Source organism: Equus przewalskii, chromosome 11, assembly GCF_037783145.1.
Source record: "Equus przewalskii isolate Varuska chromosome 11, EquPr2, whole genome shotgun sequence".
NCBI classification, from domain to species: Eukaryota; Metazoa; Chordata; class Mammalia; order Perissodactyla; family Equidae; genus Equus; species Equus przewalskii.
The window spans coordinates 24,776,661-24,797,714 of record NC_091841.1 but is presented as its reverse complement, the minus strand read 5'-3'; the positions used below and the strand labels follow the sequence as shown (position 1 = coordinate 24,797,714).

Sequence of the window (21,054 nt, the reverse complement as noted above, 5' to 3'; positions counted from 1 at the left end):
ATCAACAAAATGAAAAGCAAAAACCACATGATCATCTCAATAGATGCAGAGAAAGCATTTGACAAGATCCAACACCCATTTATGATAAAAACCCTCAGTAAAATGGGTATAGAAGGAAAGTACCTCAACATAATAAAGGCCATATATGATAGACCCACAGCCAACATCATACTCAATGGACAAAAACTGAAAGCCATCCCTCTGAGGACAGGAACAAGACAAGGGTGCCCACTTTCACCACTCCTATTCAACATAGTACTGGAGGTGCTGGCCAGAGCAATTCGGCAGGAAAAAGAAATAAAAGGAATCCAAATAGGTAACAAAGAAGTAAAACTCTCGCTGTTTGCAGACGACATGATCTTATATATAGAAAACCCCAAAGAATCCATAGAAAAACTATTAGAAATAATCAACAACTACAGCAAAGTAGCAGGGCATAAAATTAACGTGCATAAATCAGTAGCATTTCTATACACTAACAATGAACTGACAGAAAAAGAACTCAAGAACTCAATCCCATTCACAATCGCAATGAAAAGAATAAAATACCTTGGGATAAACTTAACCAAGGAAGTGAAGGATCTATACAATGATAACTACAAGACTTTCTTGAAAGAAATTGACGATGACATAAAGAGATGGAAAGACATTCCTTGCACATGGATTGGAAGAATAAACATAGTTAAAATGTCCATACTACCTAAAGCAATATACAGATTCAATGCTATCCCAATCAGAATCCCAAGAACATTCTTCACAGAAATTGAACAAACAATCCTAAAATTCATATGGGGCAACAAAAGACCGCGAATTGCTAAAGCAATCCTGAGCAAAAACAAAGCCGGCGGAATCACAACCCCCGATTTCAAAACATACTACAAAGCTACAGTGATCAAAACAGCATGGTACTGGTACAAAAACAGGTCCACAGATCAATGGAACAGAATTGAAAGCCCAGAGATAAAACCACACATCTATGGACAGCTAATCTTCGACAAAGGAGCAGAGGGCCTGCAATGGAGAAAAGAAAGTCTCTTCAACAAATGGTGCTGGGAAAACTGGACAGCCACATGCAAAAGATTGAAAATTGACCATTCTTTTTCACCACACACCAAAATAAACTCAAAATGGATCAAAGACCTAAAGATTAGGCCTGAGACAATAAGTCTTTTGGAAGAGAATATAGGCAGTACACTCTTTGACATCAGTTTCAAAAGAATCTTTTCGGACACTGTAACTCCTCAGTTGAGGGAAACAATAGAAAGAATAAACAAATGGGACTTCATCAGACTAAAGAGCTTCTTCAAGGCAAGGGAAAACAGAATTGAAACAAAAAAACAGCTCACTAATTGGGAAAAAATATTTACAAGCCACTTATCTGACAAAGGGTTAATCTCCATAATATACAAAGAACTCACACTGATTAGCAACAACAACAGCAAAAAAACCCGATCAAAAAATGGGCAGAGGACATGAACAGACATTTCTCAAAAGAAGATATGAATATGGCCAATAGACACATGAAAAGATGTTCATCATTGCTAATCATCAGGGAAATGCAAATCAAAACTACACTAAGATATCACCTTACACCTGTTAGATTGGCAAAAACATCCAAAACCAAGAGTGACAAATGTTGGAGAGGATGTGGAGATAAAGGAACCCTCATACACTGTTGGTGGGAATGCAAACTGGTACAGCCACTATGGAAAACAGTATGGAGATTTCTCAAAAAGTTAAAAATAGAAATACCCTATGACCCAGCCATCCCATTACTGGGTATCTATCCTAAGAACCTGATATCAGAAATCTCAAGAGTCCGTTGCACCCCATGTTCATCGCAGCATTATTTACAATAGCCAAGACGTGGAACCAGCCTACATGCCCAGAAACTGATGATTGGATAAAGAAGATGTGGTACATATACACAATGGAATACTACTCAGCCATAAAAAAAGACAAAATTGGCCCATTCACAACAACGTGGATGGACCTCGAGGGTATTATGTTAAGCGAAATAAGCCAGTCAGAGAAAGACGAACTCTATATGACTCCACTCATAGGTGGAAGTTAGTATATTGATAAGGAGATCTGATCGGTGGTTACCAGGGAAAAGGGGGGGTGGGGGGAGGGCACAGAGGGGGAAGTGGTGTACCCACAACATGACTAACAAAAATGTACAACTGAAATCTCACAAGGTTGTAATCTATCATAACATTAATAAAAAAAAAAAATCTTATTTCTCTCTCCTCTTCCACCTGAATCATTTCTAGATTTCTATCTTTGAGCTCACTAATTCTCTTTTCCACATCGTCTGCTCTATTTCCAATGCCTTTTAGTTTGTTTTTCAATTCATTAATTGTGTTCTTCATCTCCAGATTTTTTTTTTTCTTAGAACTTCAATCTCTTTGGTGAAGTACTCCATTTTCAATAGTTTTACTCCTGAGCTCTTTGAACTTTTTGAGTTTTCTTGTACTCGTTGAGCTTCTTCATGACAGCTGTTTGGAATTCTCCATCAGTTAGATTGCAATCTTCTGTGACTCCAAGTTGGGTTTCTGGAGAGTTGTCATTTTCTTTCTGTTCTACCATGTTGCTGCTGCAATTATTCATGGTGCTTGATGAGTTGATCCTCTGCCAGTGCATGTGTGGTAGTACACACCTTTCTTACTTGGGTAAGGCTTTGGTTACTTTTATTCTGATATGCTTCTGGTTGTATCTGAGATTCTGCACTTCCCACCCATCACTGCTTGTGCCCCAGGCCATCAGTACCCTCCTTGTTCTGCATATGCCTTGCTGCTTATGATGTGGCTTCAGTCTCGGGTGTTGCCACCTGAGTCACCAGGCTGTGAGCACCTCACTGCTTCTGGGATCTCTTGGGCCTTATGTTCCCCTACTGGCTTTCTTTGGGTTCTCCCTGGGTTCAGGTGCTGCTTTCCCATGCACCACCTGGGTTACTGCTTCTCCTGGGTTATCTGGTTGTGCTGACAGCACCACTGCTGGGGGGCTGTGTTAACGGGTGTTGCAACCACTGCCGGGGACCCAGGGTCTTGTATACATCACCTGCTGCTGGTAGGGCTGCTGTCACTGATGCCAAAGCTGGGGGCTGAGTCATAGATTCTGCTGTGGTTTGTGAAGCCTCATGTCTCAAGTGTTACCTGCCTCTGCTGGGAGAGTGGGAGGGGCTCAGCCATGAGTGCTGCTACTGCTCCTACAGACTCTACCTCCAGTGCTGGTCTGCTTTCTGAAACCTCAGATCAGCAGACCATTGCCTCTGCTAAGGGTTTCCACATTTTGGTTTGCTACCTCTGGGGAAGAGGGAGGGAGCTGGGCCATCAGCACTGCTGTGCTTCCTGAAGCCTCAGATGGTGAGCTCCCCCTGCGACTACAAAGGGAGGGCAAAGGGTAAGCCATGTGTGTTCTTGCTGCTCCTGCAGCCTCTGGTCTCTGATGTCATTGCAATTTTTGAACCTCAGGTCAGAGCACTACTGCCACTGCCAGGGTGCTCTGCATTTTGGATCACCATCACCACTGGAGAAGGAGGGGCTGCTCCTCTGGTTCCCCTGCCTCCTGGAGGTCCAGACCACCCACCTTCAGACATACAGATGCATGGATCTCTCAGACATTCTGATGTGCTCTGTGGGGAGTCCTTTGTTGGCCAGTGGATGTCCTACTGCTTACAGCTTAGAGGGGAGAGACAAAGGGAAGAACTCACACTGCCATGAGGCTGATGTCACTCCTCTAGTTTTCTTTTCTTGTATTGTTCTTTTCTAGTTTTGGTATCAGGGTAATGCTGGCCTCATAAAATGACTTTAGAAATTTTCCCTCCTCTTTGGTTCTCTGGAAGAGTGTGAAAAGCATTGGTGTTAATTTTTCTTTAAATGTTTCATAAAATCAGCAAAGAAGCCACCTGGTTCTGGGGTTTTCTTTGTTCAGAGAGTATTGATTTCTGATTCAATCTCGTTACTAATAATTGATCTGTTCAGATTTTCTATTTCTTCCTGATTCAGTCTGGGTAGGTTGTTTTGTTCTAGGAATTTTTCCATTTCATCTTTTTTGTCCAAATCTCTTATAATATATATAAAATAAAATTATAATAAATTTCTTATAATAAAATCTCTTATAATATAGTTTTTGGCATATGGCTGTTTATAGTGCGCTCATGTATTTCTGTGGTATCAGTTGTAATCTTTCCTCTTTCATTTAAAATTTTGTTGATTTTGGCCCTCTCGTTTTTCCCTTGGTTACTGTAGCTAAAGGTATGTCAATTTTGTTTATCTTTTCAAAGAACCAATGCTTAATTTTGTTAATTTTTGTATTGCTTTCCTGTTCTCTATTTCATTTATTATTTCCTTCCTTCTGCTAAGTTTGTGCTTAATTTTTTTCTTTTTCTAGTCCCTTGAGGCATTGACTTAGGTTTTTTATTTGAAATCTTTCTTGTTTCTTAATGTAGGCATTTATCACTATGAACTTGTCTCTTAGAACTGCTTTTGTTGCATCCCATAAATTTTACTATGTTGTGTTTCCATTTTCATTTCTCTCAAGAAACTTTTTATTTCTCCTTTAATTTCTTCTTTGACCCATTGGTTGTTTGGGAGAGTATTGCTTATTTTCCGTGTATTTGTGAGTTTTTCAGTTTTTCTCCTGTTTTGATTTCTAGTTTCATACCATTGTGGTCAGAGAAGATGCTTTCAATCTTCTTGAATTTTCTAAGACCTGTTTTGTGGCCTAACATATAGTCTATCCTAGAAAATGTTCCATGTGCACTTGAGAAGAATGTGTGTTTTCCTGCTGTTGGATCAATGTTCTGCACATGTCTGTTAGGTCCATTTGGTCCTTAGTGTTGTTCAAATTCTCTATTTTCTTATTGATTGTCTATTTGTTTCATTATTAATTTTTGCTGGCTAGATTGTCACCATTACTTCTCTTTTTTTCTGGACACAGAGGAAGACTGTCCTTCCCAGTCTTATAATTAAGTAGGGTCTATATATCTTTGAGTTGACCGTGGACTGTGGACAGAAGTGACATAGGCCACTTTCAGGCCAGTCCATATAAGATTTATTTTGATTCTACACATTCCATTTGACAACATGGCTGGAAACAAAGAACTCGTTGATGAAAAAGTCACCTAATGGAAGGAGTTGTTTCCTGATTCATTGCCTAGAGGATGGGAGCCTGGATGGCTCCTTGATTGACACCAAGTTATGACATCAGTGAGAATCATTCTTTTATTCAGGTAACCAATTATGATTCTGGATTTTTTTTTACTGCAACCAATTACCTTGATTAATACAATAATGCTGTGATTATAATGATGTTTAAAAAAGATAACTAGAGAAGGTTTGTATTTATTTCTTTTTATATATGTTACCAAATTTATTTGAAAAAATATTTTACTTGAAAAGAAAATGTAATATATATCTGTAAACGAATGTGTCAAAAGAGGTTATACAATTATACACATATCACACATATCCAAATTTTACTTAAAACGTGTATTTGCGATGTATCTAGATATATAAAAATGATGTTAATGTTGGCTCCCAGTGGGTGGATTTATTCCCAACCACTCTTATCTTGTTTTTAATTTTAATTAATTAATTTATCTATTTTTGGATGTACATCATATTTCGAATTCTGTGTAGATTACATCATGCTCACCACCCGAAAACTAATTATAGTCCATCCGCTCACGTGTGAGCCTAATCACCCCTTTTGCCCTCCCCTCTCCCCCCTTCCCCTATGGTAACCACCAATCCAATCTCCAATGCTATGTGTTTTTTTGTCGTTTTTATCTTCTATTTATGATTGAGATCATATGGTATTTGACTTTCTCCCTCTGACTTATTTCACTCAGCATAATACCCTCAAGGTCTATCCATGTTGTCACAAATGGCCGGATTTCATCATTTCTTATGGCTGAGTGGTAGTTCATCGTGTATAAATACCACATCTTCTTTATCCATTCGTCCCTTGGTGGGCGCCTAGGTTGCTTCCAAGTCTTGGCTATTGTGTATAATGCTGCAATGAACATAGGGTGCAAGTATCTTTATGCCTTTATTTTGAAAATTTTCAAATACGAAAGGCAATTCAAATGAATACTGTAGTGAATCCTGGTAAAAGCCTCAGTTAGATTCACCACTAGATATCATTTTGCTGCATTGTAGGTATTTCTTCGTATAGACAAAAATACACACACTCTTTTTGTGTTTTGCTGTTGTTGTTGAATCATTTGAAAGGCATTTAGAAGTCATATGATATGTCACTCCTAAAGTTTTAAACGTGATGTATTAAGAATAAGGATAGTTTCCAATATTATTACAATTCCATTATCACACCTAAGAATGCTAACAATAATTCCTTCATATCAGCTATTAGACCATATTCAAATTACCACAAAGGTCCAAAACATCTCTTTCTAGTTGTTATTTTTCTTTATTCCATTCATGATATAGTTGGGCTTTACACATTGCATTTTTCTGTTATGTTTTATTAGTCTTTTTAAATCTAGAATGATCACTTCACTTATTTTTTTCATGATATTATCTTTTCGAAATAGCCAGGTTGGTTGTCTTATAGAGTATGAACTAAGGACAATTTAAAATGTATTTTAAATTTTTATCTATATTCTAATTTTTACATGGCACATTTTTGGTCAGAAAAATAACAAAAGGTTAAAAATGTAAAAAATATATTTGCATTTTCTTTGCTGATGTCTTTGAGAATCCTTTTTTAAATAGGCTATTTTTTAGAGCAGTTTTAGGTTCACAGCAAAACTGAGCAGAAGACACAGAGGTTTCCCATACACCTCCTTCCCATCCACCCCCACATGCATAACCTCCCCCATTACCATATCCCCCACCAGATTGGTCCATTTGTTGAACTGACAAACCTATGCCGATATGTCATAATAATCCAGAGCCCATAGTTTACATTAGGGTTAACTCTTGGTGTTGTACATTCTATGGGTTTGGACAAATGTATAACGTATAATGTATCCACCAATATAGTATAATACAGAGTATTTTCCCTGCCATAAAAATCTCCCATGTGTGCCTATTCATTCTTCCCACCCTCCACCCAAACCCCCGGCATCCACTGATCTTTTCACTGACTCCTTAGTTTTGCCTTTTCTAAAATGTCATACAGTTGGAAGTGTACAGTATGTAGCCTTTTCTGATTGGCTTATTTCACTTTGTAACACGAATTTAAATTTCCTCCATGTCTTTTCATGGCTTGATAGCTCATTTCTTTTTAGCGCTGAATAACATTCCATTGTCTGAAGAACCACAGTTTATGTATCCATTCACCTACTGAAGGACATCTCGGTTGCTTCCAAGCTTTGTCAATTATAAATAAAGCTGCTATAAACATCCATGTGCAGGTTTTTGTGCGCACATCACTGTTCAACTCTTTTACTTTGGGTAAATACCAAGAAGCATAACAGCTAGATCATTTCATAAGAGTAGGTTTAGTATTGTAAGAAACCACTAAACTGTCTTCTAAAGTAGCTGCACCATTTTGCATTCCCTACAGCAATGAATTAGAGTTCTTGTTGCTCCACACTCTCAACATTTGGTGCTTTCAGTGTTCTGGATTTTGACCTTTCTAATAGGTATGTGGCAGTATCTCATAGCTCTTTTAATTTGCATTTCTGTGATGACATATGAGATGGAGGATCTTTTTGTATGTTTCATCGCCATCCATATATCTTCTTTGATGAGGTCTCTATTAAGGTCTTTGGCCTCTTTTTTAATCGGGCTATTTGTTTTGGGTTTTTTTATTGTTGAGTTTGTATTTTTTACCTAAAAATTCTTTATCAGATATATTTTTTGGAAATATTTTTTCCCAGTCTGTGGTTTGTCTCTTCATTCTCTTGACAGTGTCTTTTATAGAGCAGAAAATTTGATTTTAATGAAGTCCAGCTTATAATTTTCTTCTTTCATGGACTATACCTTTGGTGTTGTATCTAAGAAGTCATCATCAAACTCAAGGTTACCTAGATTGTCTCTTATGCTATCTTCCTGCAGTTTTATAGTGTTATGCTTTACATTTAGTTTCGTGATCCATTTTGAATTCATTTGGTGTAGGGTGTAAGGTCTCTGTCTAAATGCACTTTTTTGCACATTTATGTCTAATTGTTATACTACCATTTGTCAATAAGACTATCTTTGCTCCATTGTATTCCTCTGCTCCTTTGTCAAACATCAATTGATTCTATTTATGTGGGTCTATTTCAGAGCACTCTATACTCTTCCATTCTTTCACCAATACCACACTGTCTTGATCACTGTAGCTTTATAGTAAGTCTTGAAGTCAGGTAATGTCAGTCCTCCAACTTTGTTCTTCATCTTCAATATTCTGTTGGCAATTCTGGGTCTTCTGCCTCTCCATATTAACTTTAGAATTAGTCGTTGATATGCACATAATAATTTTCTGGGATTTTGGTTTTGATTGCATTGAATCTATAGATCAAGCTGGGAAGAAGTGACATCTCGAGAGTCCTTTTAATATGCAGTAGGAATAGGGAAGGCTTTTTGTTACTGACATTACGCAAAGAGCCAGCAATAAACAGTTTCTACTCTAAGACAGTGAGTATGACTTATCACTTCCTCCTCTTTGCCCCAATTATTTAATACTTCTATGATCCTGAAAGAGGCTAAGCAGAAAAGAATGTGATGAAATTCTATATATTCTCAAAGTCAGTGGCCTAGATAAGGGTTCATAATAACTTCATTATCAAAAGGCTTGAGTGCTGTAGCAATGATTGCCTTTCTCCAACTTCTGAAATATAGGAGTCCTCTTTTCTTTCCATCATGAATAAGTAGAGTTACCATAGAATTTTCATCCTCAATGGGGTACTTTGAGACCAAAAAGGGAAGTTATTCACAATTAAGTGTATTGTGCCCAGGCACATGAGATGACTGGTCACTCAAGACTTAAGGAAAGTTGGGCTATAGCATTGGGTGTGCAAAGGGAAGGGATTCTAGGAACTGATGCTGAGCAGCTTTGTCTAAGCTCAGATTCGTGTTCAATTGGCACAAGACTGTGATTACTAAAGTAGCTGTCTGAGTACCAGAAGTCCATGCCTGTACCCTGTGTCACCCTCGCCAAGAGTTTTTATAACTTGTTTCTACAAAGGCACCAGCATGACTCTTGCCCCTCAAATGGAGCAAAGGTTAGGTCTGGTTTGTTTGAGAAATTCAAACCATGAAGATTTTAGTTGTTCTATTTACAACTGGAAATTAAGATATTCAGCTTTTTTAAGGAAGGAGTCCTCCCGAGAAAAGTATGAGACTGCAAATTTTTTAATTTTGGTGGAGAAGGATGTTCTAATGGGAAGAAGGGATATTCCAAATTTTTAATAATCAATATATGAGGGTCACTTATCATTAATAATGGACATTGGCCTTAACACTTGAAGTGTTTACATAAAGTTGCCTGCTGGACCACATATCTCCCCTTTAGTGGATGGGTCATGGGGAGATGGTGAATATTTAGGATGCTTGGTATTTATGAGCTGAATATCAGCCTGGTAGACGTTATATTTGGGGTAAGTTGTTTTCAAGCAGGTAAATATTCTTAGTACTGCTTTCCCCAACTTGACATCTCCTGCTGCATGACCAACAGGCACTTCCAATTTATTATGTCCAAAACAGAAGTCTGGACTTTCTCCTCCAGATAGTTTCCTTTTCCTGTCTTCCCTCATCTTATTTAGTGGTATCAACATTCATCCATTTTCTTGGGCTGAAGATATAGATAAGATCCTTGATCTTTTATTTGCCGTATCAAAGGCTTCTTCTGAAAAATTTGAAACCATTAGGAAAATTTATTGCATTCTACAGATAGCTTCCTAATGCAGCTCCTTGTTAACATTTCCATGGTCCACTTTCTAATTAAAATTCCCACCATTTTTCCTTAGAAATATTTGATAGTCTCTTAAATGATATCCCCACACCAGTTTTGCTCCCTCAGTTAGTTATCAACGAAATACTAATAATATAGATTAAAATTCCATCATAATACTTCTCCTGAAATCCTTTGGTGGGTGCATTTCAGGTTCCAGAAATAAAGGAATTTAACTCTATAACCTTCCCTCCACTCCCTCAGAAAAAAGTATAAAACCGTGCATAACACAAAAAAGCAACTACTCAAAGAAAGTGTATTGGAGAATGAAGAGAAGCAAGTACTCTGTGGTGGAGAGTGTATGGGCCCTCAGAGGAGAGCAGATAGGGAACAATATAAGGAAGATCCTGTTTCCATGGCTATACCCTGGAGTAGGGTACATTCCACACAGCAAGTACAGATTGCAGTGCGTGTGCAAAACCTGTGCTCTTGTAGCCTGGAGAACCAGATGATAGACTGTGGGAGACTGGGTACACTGAAGAGAGTGAGATTTCCAGCCATGGAAAGTGGCAAAGGGAGGATCTTTGTGTGTGCTACACATCCCTGACTGGCCCCTGAAACATACACTTGCAGGATAAGCTCAAAGCTGGTCAGCTAAAGACAAAGATCTGAACTGAGGGCAGTTGCATAAGAAACAAGTTTTTAGTTCAACCCCAGGCATGAGTATTATTCACTAAAATGAAAGAATTGGTATTACTGATGAATAATACTGGAATCCAGAGTCTCCACAACTTAATATTTATAATACTAAAGGTATAATTCAATATTTTCTGATCTGTGAAGAACCAAAGAAATGAAATCCATTCTCAAGAGAATGGAAATAATTCAAATCTTCTCCTGAGTGAGACAAATTTTGAATTAACTAACAAGTATTTTAAGGAAGTAATATAAGTATCCTCAAAGATGTAAATAAAATATGATTTAATAATGTATGAAAATCACAGCTGAGAAGTAGGAAATCCCAGCAGAGAAATTGACAAAACAAACCATAATAATAGAAATTCTAGAACTCAGAAAGTATGGTTTCTGGTATAAATATTCACTGTATAGATTTAGTAGTCATGTGGACACAAGAAAAAGACTATGCGAACTTGAAGATAGAGCAACAGAAGTTATAGAAGGTGAAGAACAGAGAGAAACAATGCTTTAAATAAATCAACGCAGAGCCTCAGAGTGCTGTTAAACCAGAGTAAGCAAATATTTACAGTAAAGACAGATAATTATTGTTTTATGCTTTCTGAGCCACATACAGTGTTTATCAATGTTCATATTTGTTTTTCCTTTGATATTAATATTTGTGGTTCTTTATTGCAATTTAATATATATAAAAGAAAATTTGCCATTTTTATCATGTCTAAGTGTATACACCCGTGACATTAATTAGATTCACAAACATCATTACTAGCAACATTATATAGCAAACATCATTAATATCTATTGCCAAAACTTTTTCATCATTCCCAACAGAAATTCTGTGTTCAATAAAGCAGTAACTCCCTTTCCTCCCTTCCCCCTCATCTCCAGTCGCCTCTGCTCTACTTTTCTCCTCTGTGAATTTGTGAAATCATGTGAGTGGAATCATACAATATTTGTCCTTTTGTGTCTGTCTTACTTTACTTGAGACTTGTTTGTGTCCTAAATGTGGTTTACCCCAGAGAGTATTCCACCTGCACATCAGAATTTTGTGTATTCTGCTATTGTTGGGTTCCACATAAGTTTGTAAGTTCTCGTTGTTTTAATAGTGTTAAAGTTTTCTGTTTCTCATTGTTCTTTGGTCTAGTGGTTCTGTGCATTATTGAAAGAGGTTTATTGAATCAGGTGACTGTTATTACGGAACTGGCAATTTTACTCATCAGCTCTGTCAGTGCTTACCTCGTAAGTTTTGTGCTCTGTTGTTTTGTGCACCTATGTTTATCATTGTTATATATTCTTGTTGAATTGAGTTTCTTAAAATAACTATATGAATTCCTTCTTTGTCCCTTATAACAGTTTTTGAGTTAAAATCTATCTTATCTGATATTAGGAATAGTCAACCAAGTGTTCTTTTGGTGACTGTTTACATAAAATATCTTTTTCCATCCTTTTTTTTTCAACTTATTTGTGTCTTTAGATCCAAAATGAATCTGTCGTAGACTGCATATAGTTGGATCCTATTTTTTTAACCCACTCTGCCAATCTTTGCCTTTTGACAGGAGAGTGCTTTCCATTTACATATAAGGTAATTAATGATAAAAATAAACTTACCTCTGCCATTTTGCTATTTATCTTCAGTGTGTCTTATAGCATTTTTGTTTTTCATTCCCTATATTGCTGACTTCTTATTTGCTTAGTTGCTTTTTTTGTAGTGACATGCTTTGTTTTTCCTTTTGTGTATATTCTATACATATTTCCTCTGTGGTTACCATATAGCATCTTAAAGTTATGGCAATCTAGTTTGAATTGATAACTTCAATTGCATAAACGTCTCTACATCTATACAACTATATGCTCTCCCTGTTTATAATATTGATATCAGAAATTACATCTTTATACATAAACATAGATTTAAAATTATTTTAATGCATTTGTGTTTTAAATCCTTTGGAAAATAAAAAGTAAACTTACACACCAAAATTGCAATAATACTTGTTTTCATATTTGCCTATATATTTATCTTTATCAGAAAATTTTTTTCCTCATATCTATTTCTTCTTTGAGTTACTGTCTAAATCCCTTTAATCGCAAACTGAATTTCTCCTTTGAGCATTTCTTGTAGGGTAAGTCTAGTGATGTTGAACTCCATCAGCTTTTGTTTGTCTGTAAGTATCTTAATTTGTAACTCATTTTTAAATGATCTTTTGCCAGATATAGAACTAACTCTTGTTTGATGGTTTTTTTTCTTTCAGCAATTTCAATATATCATCCCACTGCCGTATGGCCTCCAAAGTTTCTAATGAGAAATTTAGAAATGATCTCAATGAGGATGACTTGTATGTGATGAGTTTCTTCTCTCTTGCTGCTTTCAACCTTCTCTCTTTGAGCCAGCCCTGTTGGCTTAGTGGTTAAGTTTGGAGCACTGTGCTTTGGTGACCTTGGTTTGGGTCCCAGGCATGTACCTACACTACTCATCAGTGTCCATGCTGTGCTGGCAGCCCACATACAAAATAGAGGAAGATTGTTCCTCAGCACAAAAACTAAAAAAAGATTTTGGTTTTTGACATTTTTATTATAATAAGTCTCAGTGTGGGTCTCTTTGAGTTATTCCTACTTGGATTTCCTTGAGGCTCTTGGATTTTCAGATTGATAGCTTTCATCAAATTTAGGCAGTCTCCTGCATCATTTCTCACATAATGTCTCTGCCCCTTTTTTCATCTCTTCTTTTTCTGAGACTCTCATAATTAGTATGTTGGTTGCTTGCTGATGTTCCCTGACTCCCTTAGGCTCTGTTCACTTTCCCTCATTCTTTTTTCTGTCTGTTCATCAGACTCAATAATTTCAACTGCACTATCTTCATGTTCACTGTTTCTTCTACCTGCTCAAAACTGCTGAAGAATCCCTCTAGAGAAAAATGTCAATTTGTTATACTCTTCACCTCCAAAAATTCTAGTTGGTTCCATTTTTGTAATTTCTATCACTTTGTTGATATTCTCTTTTTGTTCATGCAGTATTTTCTTGAGTTGTTTTAGTTCTTTTTCCATGTTCAATTTCAGCTTTATGGACATATTTAGGACAGTTGTTTTAAAGCCATTGTCTGAAAGTCTGAATTCTGGGATTACTAATAAACAGTCTCTGTCAGGTTTTTTGTTTTTTGTTTTTTTTTCCTTTTTAAGGGCCATGTTTCCATTTCTTTACATGACTTCTGGTTCTTTTGTTGTTATTGAAAATTGAGCATTTGACTATCATAATGACCTAACTCTGGAAATCAGATATCCTGTCTTCCTCAGGGTTTGCTCATTCTTTTATTAATTGTTGAAGGGTTTAGTAGCCTATTTTTTTTCAGTCCTTTCCAAACTGCTTTGCAAAACTATTAGCTCATGTTCAGCTAAGTTTTGACTGAAATTTGCTTGATTGCCCAAGGGTCTCCCACTGTTTGTAGATTTGATCTGTTTGTGGGCAATCCTTAAAGACTTATCTAGGCTTGCACTGTCGGTAGGTATCAACATAAGGTAAAAGCTTTAGATGTTCTTCTGTCTCTCCTGAGCATGTGTTTTGCCTGGCCTTACACGTGACTTTCTAAATTCCCCCTTATATATGGCTGTTTTTGAAAGTCTTAATTTCCAAAAGGGTTTCAGCCAAGCCTCTCTTTCAGGTCTTAGATGATCTATAATATGTGTTCAGCAGTGTTTGTTGTATGTCAAAATCTTTTCAAATAAAACTCTCAGAAAGCCAGAAATAGAAGAAAATTCCTTAAACAACTTTAAGGGTATCTACTATAATCCTATAGCTCACATTATAATCAAGTTGGAAAAGTACGACGTGTTCTACCTAAAGTCAGAATAGGGTAAGGTTTTATCATCTCTCACCACTTTCATTAGCATGATACTGAATGTTCTAGCTATTAACAGAAAAAGAGTAAAAGGAAAAAGATAGGAAAATAATAAGTAAAACTATCCTTACTGGCAGATGAAAACATAATGCTGTAGAAAACTTTAAAGAATTCACAATAAAGCTACAAGAACTAAAAAATAAATTTATCAAGATGGCAGTTGGTAAGATCAGTATATAAAAGTCAATTTCATTTTTAAATAACAGCAATGAATAATTAGAAATTAAAGTTACAAAAACAACTTCATAGCCTCAAAAACTAAGTTAATTAGAAATAGATTTAATGGAAAAATGACATGCTTTCCACAAACTATAAATGTTGAAAAAGGAAATTAAAGAAAATCTAAATTAATAGAGAGCTCCATAATGTTCACCGATCAGAAAATTCAATATGTTAAAAATGATAATCTAACCCAAACTATTCTGTAGGTTCAAGACAAACTCAATACAATTCTAAAAAGAACCAATTTTCTGACTTCCAACAACATAGTATAGCGTGCCTCTTTTGGACTTTGCCTAAGTGTAATTATCTAGTCTGTTAATCACTTATATTTTGCTTCTTCTGCTCAACTATATGGTTTTGATATTCATTTATCTTACTGCACAGAGTAGCTTGTTCATTCCCTTTACTGTATATGAATTAATTATGTGAAGTTCCTGCATCTTACTCTATTATTGATAGACTCTAGATTGTTTCCAGCATTTGGATATTATGAATAGCTGACAGTGTTATTTTAAAAGTATCAATTTGTTCATGCCTCTCTCCTACACATAATCCTTTAGTTCTTCCTCTCAGCTTTCTGATGAAATTCAAAATCCTTGGATTATCTTTCCCCCCATTTCAGCTAGTTCTCCACTGTACTCTGTGACTAGACCCTTTCCATCCCCTGATTGAACTACATTGTGACACATAAAAATTGATTTATCTATAATTTCTCATGATACCATCACAGAAAGCCATGTTACTGGACTGCTGAAAATGAACACTCTGACTCTAAACTCATTTCTATGTTACGCTTCCATGATATATTTGGTGTTCACATTTCTCTGTTGAGACAACTGTAAATATTATGCTGGTGAATGATAAGGGGAACCTCCCTCAGGAGAGACACGGTTGGCTGTTGGCAATGATTTGAGAAGAGATCTGTTTCAGAAGAGGTACTATCAGCCATAGCATACCCCAAACTTCTTGCATGACAGACTGTGACAGCAGTTGTTATTAGATTAATTACTTTACATGATTGCAAAACTTACCTTTAAAAACCTGTTTTTGCAAATGCAAGAATTAAGATGCCTGGCATAATTTTTCAACACACCACCAAAGACACATTGCTCCCACAGGTTTTATAGAAAAATCTACTCATTATGTAAGGGCAACCAAGCCATAATGACCACTCCCTCAGAAGCCACAAGCATTCAGCTCACAGGGTCCAGGAAAGTGGCACCCCTGGCCAAGGGAACACACAGTTTTCCATATCTGTGTCTTCAAACGGGCTGAATCTCATGCAATGAAACATTTTCCTCTTCATTCCCATAGCTAACACTTTCTCATGTTTCCAAACCAGATGTTATAACACCTCCTCTGTACCTGCTCTTATGACGTGCTTCCAAATTTGATGGAAGTGTCATTACTGTGTCCTGTACACCAAGCTCAATGTTGAAAACGTAGCACTGACCATACTGATTAATTCTCCACTTGAAATTCTAGAACACTGGAGGCAAATGCAGCTCTAGGACAGTGTAATTTGCAATATGTATTTCTGGAGGAAAGAATGATTCATGAAATGATGAAAATACCCAGGGGTAAAGGCAGCTTTGATCCAGAGACACTCACCTGTCTGATAAATGGCCATATATGATGCCTCCCACCAGCATTCCAGCCATGACTAAGAATTTAGACACTGAGATCAGTGACTGAAATTCACATACCAGGTCCCACTGCAAGAGAAGGAAACTTGCAAAGGAGAGCTCCACAGCAGCCTATAACCCCTCCATGGAAACACCTTCAGATTACTTGCAAATTTTAGTATATCAGACCCCTATCTTCTTTTCCAGCTTCCCTTTCTACGTTACCTGACATTCTAATTAAGACCTCAGGTTAAACATAGCTTTTTTCTGGAAGGCTGCTGTAAAATTGTGGGGTTTATTAATGCTCTGTTTTACTCTATGCTAACTGGTTCTTAAACCTGGCATAGAGTGCAATTATTTGAGTTTTCAAATTTTTTTCATGCCTGAATTCATCACAGACCACTTATACGACTGCTCTGGGGTACAGTTTGAGCATGGATGTTTTCATTAACCTCCCAAATATTTCTAATTTTCAACCAAATGGTAAGCATTACTGACCTAGAATAACATTTTTAACATATTACATAAATTACTTGCTTACATTTGGTCTTTTCAAGAGTAAAATCACTACAATAGTAGTCTATTTTTTAATTCATTATTATTATTATTTATTTAAATGTAAAGCATTTAATAAAGAAGCAATTAATATTTGCTGAAAGATTTAAGAATGAGCACCTATGTAGTGACTGAAGGCTTGAAGCATCTTTATTATTTTTTCTACCTCTAAACACCCACAGTATGAACTCAGAGCACATCTACAGGGCTTCTTACCTCAGTCACAGTGGTGGAGGAGAAGGAGCTTTGGTCATACACCCAGCCATTCACACATGGCTCCGTGTCCAGCTCACTCATATTAGGGAAGGTCCCATTCAGGTGAAGGAGCTGCCACTGGGGATGAAGGAAGCGACGACAATTTTCTGGCCTCAGGTTTGAATCCAGTGGGATGGAGATTCTCAGGAGGGTGTCCTGACTGAGGATCCCAGTGCCATTAGCAGAGACAGTGTCATTGTCGAGGATGTGGACCCAGCAGCGGTGACCAGGGATGGCTGCAGTGAAGTTCTCCAATAGCATATGAGGGAACACTATAATGCTGGAAATACAAAGGCAAACAATCTGAAGGATCTGGAACCTCCCCAGACCTCCAACCAGATCCAGGAGGTCCTGAAAGGCCATGAAGGCTCAAGAAGTGATCCCCAAGATGAGACAAAATGACTGTATCTAGAAAAGTTAGAGAGAAAATATTTCCTTCCACAAGTCACACTAAATGTGTGATGACCACACTTTCTACTCAATTGATCCTGTCTCTCTTCCAAAGCAGGGCCATGGAAGCTGTTTCTCAAAATTGTGTTAGGGTCGGGTAGGTAGCCGTTTTCCTTAGTTACAGCGAGAAATATTTTGCTAATGTACTTCCAGTAGTTGACAATTAAATCTGTTAAAGGAGTACTTTGCAAAATTTCTTGTCTTCAGCAATTCTTCGAAGTCAGCACTGGACTTTGACCTACAGAATCTTAGTAAACAATCTAAAATAAACCTGTTACATAGTATGCACTTCTTGCCAGAAAATCTAACCGGTAAGACTCAAAAGTGAAATGCTTTTTAATTTTCCTTTGAAAAGAAGAGGAAGCATTTTGCTTGTTTAATGCTGGATTTTGATGAAAGGTGTTAATGAAAATAGTCCTGAGTTAAATTAAGGCAAGTGAAACATGGTGCAATCCTTTCCTTTTCATAACCAACATTCTGCTTCAGTTAAAATCATATAGAAATTCACACTGACAGTAATTTACTAGAAATAGAGGCAGAGTGGGCAATGATGGAGACCAGAAGGGTAAACTAGTGGTAAGAGCATACTGAGGCTTATTTGTATTGGTTTGTTGATTCATCCAGATAACACATGTGAGGACCTTTTCTGTGCTAGTTTGAGGAATAAAGCAATGTTTCAGACAAGGTCTTCATGACTCAAAGTCCAGCGAGTAAGAGAAAAAGCAAATAAATAATTACACTGTGATGTCATAAAATACCTATCTGGTACATGCACAGTATGCTACAGAAGAATTGACGATAAAATATAGGATAAAATGTCATAGCACTATAGATTAGCCCTAAATCATCTATTAAAAATTTCTTTTTTTACAGCTTTATTGAGATATAATTCATATGCCATCTGTTAAAAAGCAAAATTCAACTGAATAAACATGAAGATGTTTATTGGCTTTCTTAAGCAAGTCACAAATCAAGCAGGATCCCATCCAGCTACTAGAAGGGCACTATGAGGAGTTGTACAAAATGGAAGGTTTTTATAGGATAAGGAAATCGCTAGCAAATGAAAGGGTTATTTTGGGCTAGAACTTCTTTATTTGGGGAACAGAACTGTTACGGGTTTTATCACACAGATTACCTTGTTTGTGCACCCCCAGAAATTTCAGATTGACTGCCTGAAGGTCACATTCCTTGGAGGTCTGAAACTGTAATTAAGTCTTGATGTTAGGTGTGCCATTTTGCGTTTGATATTTTTTGTTTTATCAATTATCCCCCATTTGATTAAACTCTCGGCCTCAGAGATGTGATAAAAAATTAAGGCACTATTGCCACTCTCAGCCACTGCTCCATAATTCCCATTATTTTTTTCTCATCTTCTGTATGATATTCACAAGTCATGATGTTTTTGCTTGATCCCTGTGATACCTATAGGTCGCATCTTCAGGTTTAGAGTCTTTAAGTTGGTTATTCTTTGTTCTGTCTCTGACATTCCAGTCCTAGGGAGATCATTTGCTTGTTGCTCAGCAGCTGGAAATATGCACTTAAAACCTTCAAGAGAACATTACATGCCAGAGAGATTATTATAATTACAAAAGACAGAATAATTCACAATGTTTAGAGTACAGTTTGGAGCCATGGTCCCTAAGATCCAAACCCATCTAAGAAAGACCTCATTGAAGGAGTCACCAGCTAAAGGCAAGTGACTTCTTCAGTGATCTCATGTAACTGAGTTTCAACTTCCCCAGGAGTGTTGATCCAGGTCCAGCAGGGGGTGTCAGCCACAGCAAAGACACCTTGCTCAGATAAAAGAGAATCGAGGGCTAATCTATTACCAAGAACAACCAGAGAAGCTAAGGATTTTTGTTGAGCAGTTATTGCTTTAACAGTGGATTCTGTAATATTTTCAAGAGCTCAGGAGAGGTTTCTGATCACAGCCTCATTTATGTTTACTCCTAACCAGGGAACTAGGGATCTGGGAAAGGGAGCTAATTTTGAATTAATGAATGCCTCCTGGTAGGTCCTATCTAGAATAGTTATGGGTACAGTTAGATAACTTAAGAGGCTTTGCCCAGCTGTGTACCAGCCATCTAGGCATTCATAAATTCGAGGAGAATAGTAAACACTGTTAATGGATTCATTCACAAGAACTGTTGCATTTGTCTGATCAAGCTGGGGGTCAGTTAGAATTTTCTCCTAGCCTGAAATAAAAAGTTCTTCTAAACTCCAGAGGTTACTCCCCTTAGCAGTGGCCTGGACACTACAGCTGAAGGCATTATCTTTTCAGGTCAATACCAGAGTAAAGGAAAGAAAGAAAATAGAAAAGGGTTTCATGTTTAGCTAAAGTAGGAAGTTTTCACTGGTGTCTTGGGTAGCAGCAGTCTGCATCAGTGTCAGCTACTTCTCTTCATAGTCAATTTGATTTAGAGGCTTCAGTATTTGTACAGGATTGAATGTCAGACCTACAGAATGCCTTCTAGTTTTGCGGCATTGTCAGTGGTCAGGAGCACTTGGTAAGGTCCCTTCCAATGGGGCATGAGGGCTGTCTTCCTCTGATGAAGCTTCCAGAATATCAGTCACTAGGCTGTAGAGGGTGACTAATGGAATCATTTAAGTGGGGATCTGGGAAAGCTCCTTTAACCTTGTTGATGAAAGGCTTGAGCATAAGATGTTAGAGACTTACAGTAGCTGGTCATAGTAGCATAAGACAACAAGGGATCAGCAGAAAGTTCTATACCAATAGACATTGGTTTGTCAGTGACTATCTAGAGTGAGTTTATGTTTTCCAAAGAGAGTCCTGCAAACAGTCAGCATGACCAAAAGAAATACCTTAGGCTGGAGGAGTCCAGGCTACAGGTATATAACAAAACCTCAAAGACAATTAACAGGACTAGATTTTAATATCTACAGAAGTGCAAACATAATTTTTCTCTCCACAATTACCTCTATCTTTTACTAAAGATAGTCACAGTAAAACTAATTTTTCATAATAAAACTTGGCCTTATTATTTATATAAGTGAAATTCTGATGGATCAAGTAGCAGAAAGAAGTAATGCTTTATCTCTTTTCGCAAAGGCACATCTTACCAAACTATTGATAGCTTAAGTGAAAAGATTTCTTTAAACCTGGAAAAACCTTAAACCATTAGTTCTCTTGACCTTGCCTGATAATTAAGGGTTACAGGACAGTGATAAATCCAAAAAGTTTGCAAGGTTATAATTGAGACTTGTATGTTTTGCCCAGTGAATTGGGTGCCTTGATCACTAGAGATTGTGGAAGGTATACCCCAAGTGGAAAAGACACTTTCTGACAGTTTCTTTGCCACTGTGAAGTTATCAGCCTTGTTTTATGGGGAGACTTCAACCCATCCAGAAAACATACATACGTTAACAAGAACATATTGATAACCCATACTAAGTGGCACTTGAATGAAGTCCAGCTGCATGTGTTCAAAGGGACTGGACAGAGGAGGTCTGAAGCCTCTGGGGACAAAAATAATTTTCCTTAAATGCAGTATAGTGGGT

General features: G+C 37.1%; 1 protein-coding gene across 3 annotated transcripts in view; it reads right to left on the bottom strand.

Annotated features, from left to right (window-relative positions):
- Window positions 1-17,763, bottom strand: part of LOC139074497 (organic anion transporter 7-like) — a 41,406-nt gene extending 23,643 nt beyond the window's left edge. Inside the window, exons 1-2 of one of the 3 annotated variants that reach the window (XM_070565362.1) lie at window positions 17,047-17,763; window positions 16,262-16,365 (exon numbers count right to left, since the gene is read on the bottom strand). In XM_070565362.1, the coding sequence (XP_070421463.1) occupies window positions 16,262-16,365; window positions 17,047-17,448 (506 nt within the window). In that variant the 5' untranslated portion in view covers window positions 17,449-17,763. The remainder of the gene's footprint in view (window positions 1-16,261; window positions 16,366-17,046) is intronic. The other 2 variants (XM_070565360.1, XM_070565361.1) reach the window with 2 other exon arrangements.
- Between the last annotated feature and the right edge of the window lie 3,291 nt (window positions 17,764-21,054).